We start from the raw sequence: 7,785 nt of genomic DNA, 5'->3' as shown, positions 1-7,785 counted from the left end.
ATATATATATATATATATATATACACACACACAGAAACACATATTTAAAATCAATGAATACTTATTTTAGGTGGTATTTATGTAATATCTATGTAAGAATGAACTATGCCTTTTAGTTTATTTGAAATATAATATTTTACTAGCCATTCTGTTATTATGAGTAAATATTTATTTTTAGTGAACGTATGAGATGTTTTTCTTCTTAGAAAGGCTACCTATGAAGTTTCTCATTATAAAGAACCACTTATAATTCCAGATACAAGTGATGAAGTAAGTACTTTAAAAGATAATCACAAGTCAGTACATAGTGTATACTCATAACTTTTTAATTCTTGTTATGCCAGGTTATATTTTTAAAGGTTTTACCCAATGTGATTTATAGATAAGTATTTTGATGATGTACTTATAACATTATAAATATTTTTAATTTTGTAGAATCTGTAATTGTTAACATTAAACCCACAAAAGTGACATAATACATCCTTGCAAAGGTGCTTAAGACATGTTTACAAAGTGGCATAAACACATACATTAAATTAATGGTCTCTAATATGATAGCCAGATATGATTATTGTGGTTATATATATATGTATATATAATCCATATCATTCTTCATATGTCAAGAACATCTTTTATCTAAAAACGTCTGTATTGTTAGATCATATTGTTTATTTATCTTGATATTAAATTTGATTTGTCAGTGTGTGTTTGAAATAAAAAGATGTATGTATGTATGCATTATTTGTTTTTCAATTCATATATTTATTTTTCTTTATAAATTCAGACAGAATTAGCAGTATTTGTTTGGGTATTGTACTGTAAATGTATTTTCTCATCATGTAATGCCCAATGATTAATATGTATTTTTTACTATATTTCTGCATCCTTAAAATGACTTACAGTTAATTGTTTGCATTCTGATAACAAAACATTGGCCCCCCCAGTAGCACAGCGGTATGTCTGCGGGCTTACAACGCTAGAAACCGGGTTTCGATACCCGTGGTGGGGAGAGCACAGATAGCCCATTTGTGTAGCTTTGTGCTTAATTTCAAACAAACAAACAAAACATTGTGTGGACAAAGAAATTACAAAATGTAAGAAAAGCAAACAAAGCGGAACAATTGCCTAGTTAAAATAATTCTATTGATGAATAATAAAATATCGTTTTAGGCAATAGCCTTTCAGCAGATTTTCAATGAGGAGAAAACTACTAATTATAGAAGAAATATGATACAAGAAAAACAGAAGAAAAAACAAAGAATGCGTGGCTTGAGAACATAATCTTAGGCTAAAAAAAGAATAATGAAAGTTGTGAGAAGTAATACACAAACACAAAATAAAAGTATTTGTAAGTTTGGCAGCGTATCAGTTGTATAGTGATGAAAAAGCTGATAGCAAGGACCTGTACCCATCATAATTTAGTTAATGTAGTGATGTGAAACAGGTAAACTCATCAGTATTTTATTAAAAAAATAGTGAAGGAGGATTTTGACCATTTCTTCAAGCATTTCTGCAAAGTATTTTTTTTGTAATTTGTGTGGAGTCAGAAACAAGTGATGCAACACATGATGCTCAGTGTAGATGGTCTAGTGTCAATATCCTAAAGGAGCTAATTGGTGACTGGGATTTGATTATCGATGGATAGGACTGCAGATGCAATCCTGTGGAAAACCAAGCATTCCATATGGGTGAGTTTGAAACTCATAAGTTGAGAACCCAATAGGTGGCATAAGGAAGTTACATGGGAAGGCATTTTTGAGCATGTCTCCTGGTTATCATGATTATATACATATTGTTATGTTTATTGAGGGAGCTGTTGAATGAACCTTTGTAGCCCTACATGGGTCTCAGAGCCATCTTGTCTCTTATGGAGGCTGTTTTTGTTGCAGCGCTGTTTGAAGTACTCACTCTGAGCTATTTGCTCGAATCAAGAGTAGTGGTAGCTGTTGATTCTTCTCCAAAGCAACATTCAGGGTCCATGATGGCTCCTAAAGCTTGTCAGTAGCAATGACCACCGGCTTCACTGCAACATGTACTGTAAGGAATTATGGTATTCAGCATCATTGTTCCAGATGATCCTAAGGGCTTCTCAGACTACGTTTGTCTAAATGCAATGAGAGACGGGCTATGAAAGACAACATAGGGCGAAAGAAGGAGCCCTAACTTCAGCTATGGCTTATCTTGTCATTGATTATGGGAATATCTGTGTCCTGTTCAAGGCAGGACTATTTTGCCCAAGTATCATTCCAACTGGTGTTACAGCATATGCAGTTTGGCCATTGGCAAACTATGTCTGCAGCTGATCTATCTAATTTAAGCTAGCACATCACACATTGCTGCATTTATTACTGACTATTCCAGTTCCACTGGTAGTGTGTCCATGCTACATTTTTTAATTGTGCTGACTGAGCTTTACATTGCTGCACAGTAAGAAGCATCCCACTTAGAAGTGGGTCCTTCAGCTGCTCTTCCTGTAGTTTCTGACGTGTTAATCGTGACATTCATCCACTAGTAGAATCTCTTCCTGTCTGGCTTGATATTGCTGTTGTGGAAATGGCTTCACTTCTCAGAGGATGTCCAGAATTAGAACATTCCATGAAAGAACGGGATCTCACCTTGCTGCAAAACAGTCCATTCATGTCTCCATATTACAGGCCTGGGTGATGTATTATGATAGTCATATTCTTGTGATGTTGTTATCCAGTGTACTATTATCTCTCCCAGATTTTCAAATTTAGTTAATCATTTAAGTAAAGTGTGGTCCACCCAGATGGTGATCCTTGAACCATTTAAGTAGTGGTGATAGTATTTTATAAAAACTGCAAGTAGTGTTCTTTCTTTCTTGTACAGTATCTGCATTAAGGAATCATAAATGCACGATTAAGTACAAATTTACTCAATCTTCTCTGTCCTATAACTGAGAGTCAATTTCCATTAGCATTGACGACTGATAGGAATTTGTTTTGCCATAGATATGTTTGCACAAGAGCCTTACTAAAGCAAGCTCTATGATTGCTTTATCTGTTCTGCATGTGTTCTGTTTTATCCCAGATTTATTTGTGATCCATGATTGGCCTGATGGGATACCTCTTAGGTTGGAGAGTCCTTCTTCTGCAGCTGAAGTTCTATTTTATAGTTTGTGATCTTCTCTGGTTTGTGTCTGCTATATTAACTGCGAGGAAAACTGCTCTAAATGACAGGCTTTGTCCCTCAGTGGCACAACCAGTCCGTTACATGTGGTCTTGAGCAGAGCTAGGGTTGAATTGGAGAGTCCTTCTTCTGCAGCTGAAGTTCTATTTTATAGTTTGTGATCTTCTCTGGTTTGTGTCTGCTATATTAACTGCGAGGAAAACTGCTCTAAATGACAGGCTTTGTCCCTCAGTGGCACAACCAGTCCGTTACATGTGGTCTTGAGCGGAGCTAGGGTTGAATTACTGCAGTTGGCAGCAGCCTTAAAATCCTGTAGAGACAACTCCATCCAGTCTCAGACTCACCAGATGCAATTTAACCTTGGTGACTCTCAGGACTTTATGTTTCTCTTGTGCCAAGATTAATATACTGTTTTGATTTTTCTGAATACGCAGTTCCAGAGAGACTGAAGTCATGGAAATTTGGAGAAAAACAAAGTGAAATGTCTAGGAGAATACTACTCATACATCAGACAATCCTGTCATAAAACCATCTCCACATAACTCTCTCTCTTGGTCAAATGCTTTCTTTAAATCAGAAGAATTCAAGTAAGGGTAATACACATGACAGTAACACAGAAAACTTTGCAATAGTATTCTGTGGTCATGGTGTTAATGTTATAGAAATTTTTAAATATTTTTAGTTATTTAGTTTCTGTGCTATAATAGATTGCTTTGTTCTACTTGCTTCAGTTTTTTGTTCTCAGTAGTAGGTAATCTCTCTTCTGCTAGCAGGGATATTGAAATAATATATATATCACATATAGGCTAAAAGTATTAGCACAGGAATGTTCTTTGGTGATGTTGCTGATTGGAAAACGCATGCTTATTTGTTAATTTCTAATGCACTTTCTTTGTTCAGTTCAGTTTGACTTTTGTTGTGACTAGTTCAACAGATTCATCTTGAGGGACAGAGAGCTGATGAGATATTCAATGATCCAGTATAGAAGATTGTTCACTTGTCTAAATGTTTTTGTTTTTTTTGTTTCTAAATAAATATTGTTTTCACTGTCCTTTGAATGTGTTTATTTCTCACATAACTTAACATTTGGTGAAGTTATCAACTACAGAAGACTTTGCTTATTTCTTGATTGATTTTACTGTTATTGTAGCTTTACCTATCAGGAAATCAGTTTTACCTGAAAATGCAACAATAACACTAAAATTTTTTCTTCCTATCTACTCAACTGTATTTTCAGCTGAACATGATTTCCTCAAAGAATATTTGGTTGGTTCGTTACATTATGAGATGATTAGCAGGATATATCACAAACTAATACTAAATTTAGCTCAAACTACTTGGTTGGTTCTGTTACTGTGTCATCAAAAACAAAAGAAGAAGAAAAATGGTTAATGTTAAATAGATGTTTTAATTTTCACAATATTTTAGGCTGGGATGCCCTTTCCCTAGTGATTTTACACTTGGATAGAACAAAATGGATTGTCAAAGTGGATCAAAGAAACAAGTTCCACTTCTTAGAAATTCCTAATTAAATTACTGGAAAAATTTTGTTCTTTAATCAGTCAGGTATTTTTTAAATAATATTAATGTGTATGCATAAAATAAGCAAAAAATATGGTTATAATAAAATATAATTATTGATTTTTCAGAAAGTAAAAATTCAGTTATACCAGTCATTTTTAAAGAAACCAGTCTCTATGGAATCTGTAAGGTATGTTTTTGTTCTATACACTACTACAGAATTTCCCATATTTTACAAGTAATGTTTGACTTATTTTACGTAATAAATACATGACAGTATAGTTGTAAGAATGTCCTATAACAATAATTGTTCATTTTTATTTTGAACAAAATATCACTCACAATTATCACATTATAACTCAATTGTATAATAGTGTCTTTATGTTTGTGATTAAAAATTCCTATACTACTTGTAAATACATGTATAATACTAAAGACGTTGCCTTGATGTGTTCATAGTATTTAAAGTGAATGGATTTTCTTTCAATACATTTTATTCAACTCAGTACCAAATTTGGGATATCGTGTGTTCACTTTTGAAAGTCCCCCCAGTGGCACAGCAGTATGTCTGTGGATTTACAGTGCTTCAAACTGGGTTTCAATACCCGTATTGGGAAGAGCACAGAAAGTACTTTGTGTAGCTTTGTGCTTAACTTCAAACAAACTCTTTTCAAATGACATCTGTCAACCAAATGTTTTAAGTGCTGTCATTATGGCATCTGTGGAAAATTGCAACATAAGTAGATCATTTTCAGTTTATTAGTCAATGATTTTTTTTTCTCTTTGCTGAAGTAAAAAAAGATTAAAATGTCCCGTTGAAAATGTTTAGGTTTTAGTTCTACCTTATTTCTATCAAATATTTATCCATTGGTAAAACTTCAGAAATTTAATTTTTATCTCATTGAAATGATAAATATCTCCATGCAAGTCTCATTTTGGATGAAGAGCTTTCGAGAAGACATGTATTTCATTTAGGTTATTGATTAATAATTTTGGATTGCACTGAATTGAAATAAAGGTGTGTGTGATATACCAGATGATAAATTTATGGACATTTTGTGACTTTTAACATCATTAACTTTCTCAGGTTTCTAAAGTCATAAATATTAATTTCTATGCACATTTTGTTCCAGAATGAATGGTCTAAAAGTCGATCTATTCATTAACAATAAAGAGCTTAAGGTTTACCAACATCATCCGAGATATCAGGTAAATGTTTTAATGAATAAACAAACTTTACAACTGAAAATATTGTGTAACTTCAGTAATAAGTATTATGACTTGGTACATGATATTTTTAAAGGATAAAGTAGTTCTTGATGTGGGGGAAATAGGAAATGGGATGGTCTGTGAAATTTTTGAAGCTCAGTACTATATTTCTTGTATTTCCTTTGTATCCGTTATTTATTATTATAAAAGCAACTCAAATGTAAAGAGCAGAAAGTTATTAGGTTAGATTAGGTAAGATAATGAAAAAAAACCAACAAATTCTTCACAGTGTATACTTGCAAGCAGCTCCTGTGTTGTGTAATTTGATATAGTAGTGTGAGCTGCAAGTTTGCCAAGTGATTTACAAATTTTGTGGCAGGATTGTTAATTAGACATGGTTCAAAGAGGAATAAAACAATAAAGTTAACTATAAATAAATGTATACTGCCACAAGTTATAGTTTGGAAACTTTGATGGTTACTTTGTGGTTATGAACTCGGTCATACTGACCAAACCTGTAGCACCATCCATGTATACTTTATCTCATTCCTGCCTCGCTCTTATATGATATTTTAAAAGAAAAAAGTTTCTATCCCCTGTCTCTTGCTGTTGCAAATATTTATTGCATTGTCTGTTGAACCTTTCCCTTCTAAGAATCTTACAGCCTACTAAAAGGTAGTGGAATGGTTTCGGGCCCTCCTGAAAAGAAGTGTAATGGAATTCTGCCTTATCCTGTCCCACTTTAAGCACTGGAATAGTGATTTATAGTAGCTAAGCATATCATGAATGTGTTTAAAATGTCTATTACCAAGATTTAAATCTTAACATTTGTTGAATAATAAGAAAAAAATGATTGCCGTGACAAAATATATCTGATTAATTTAAATTTTGTTCACAGTTGTTACAGAGTATAGAAACATTGGTCATGTGTGTTGAGTGTTTATTTTCATGTACTTAATCATTTCTGCTTTATATAGGATGTGGAGCTGTTCAGTTACATTGGTGGATATCTTGGAATTTGGCTTGGTATCTCACTGGCAAATGTACTGGATGTGATCATTGACTATGGCATTAACGTTAAAAACTGGTTTGTAAATCTAAAGGGACAATCAGCAAATGCTATAGTAGCAATTCAATAAGCTGTGGCTACTATTGATATGATGGAAAAATAACATACTTGAAGGCAAGATGTATTGGATACTATATCAGTTACTATATTAGTCTCTTCTAGAATGTTATCTTTTATGCACACAGAACTGCAGATTTGTTGTTATTTTGTGTAAAGAGAATATTTTAAATCATATATTGATCCAAATGCAGTATTATTATTATATGAAGTGCATCATATGTTAGCCTCCTGATTTAGTGTCAACTTGATGACAGTTAGATTGTCAAGATCCAGATTTATTATTTTGTACTTTCACTCCTACTGTTTGTGCTCTTTTAATATTTTATGCAAATTTTGTCATTTATAATATTGAAAATTAAAAAGTTTAACAAGTGTTCAAAAGTAAAATGTTTTTATTGAAAAAACCTGCTCTCCTTGAGTAAATATTTTTTAGTGATTGGTTTATATATATATATATTTATACATCATAAAACTTTTTATCTCCTTTCTTTTATTATTTTGTGGACTTCTAATATCAAATTGTATTATTGTATAATTATATGCAAAATAATATTTTATATAACTTCACATTACATTCAGTAATAATGGCTGGAGACGGCTTAAATAGGTAATGAAGAAAAACTTTAATATAAGTTTAACATGACAGCAAATGTACAACGTTTCGACAAGGTTTTGTCATCATCAGGTACAAGTAATTTACACAGACACGGATATATATATACAGATTGAACAAAGAAAATCTGTTGTTCAATCTGTATATATATATCCGTGTCTGT

General features: G+C 32.5%; 1 protein-coding gene across 1 annotated transcript in view; it reads left to right on the top strand.

Moving 5' to 3' along the window:
- The window catches only part of LOC111087853, a 21,720-nt gene extending 14,444 nt beyond the window's left edge, over positions 1-7,276 (top strand). The window contains exons 4-6 of the mRNA XM_022396018.1: positions 207-270; positions 4,800-4,861; positions 6,858-7,276. Coding sequence (XP_022251726.1) covers positions 207-270; positions 4,800-4,861; positions 6,858-6,936 — 205 coding nt within the window. The 3' untranslated portion in view covers positions 6,937-7,276. The remainder of the gene's footprint in view (positions 1-206; positions 271-4,799; positions 4,862-6,857) is intronic.
- The last annotated feature ends 509 nt before the right edge of the window (positions 7,277-7,785 follow it).

This window comes from Limulus polyphemus, unplaced genomic scaffold, assembly GCF_000517525.1.
Source record: "Limulus polyphemus unplaced genomic scaffold, Limulus_polyphemus-2.1.2 Scaffold2756, whole genome shotgun sequence".
Classification (NCBI taxonomy): domain Eukaryota; kingdom Metazoa; phylum Arthropoda; class Merostomata; order Xiphosura; family Limulidae; genus Limulus; species Limulus polyphemus.
Note: the sequence above shows the minus strand (reverse complement) of the source record. Positions and strands in the feature narration are given on the sequence as shown.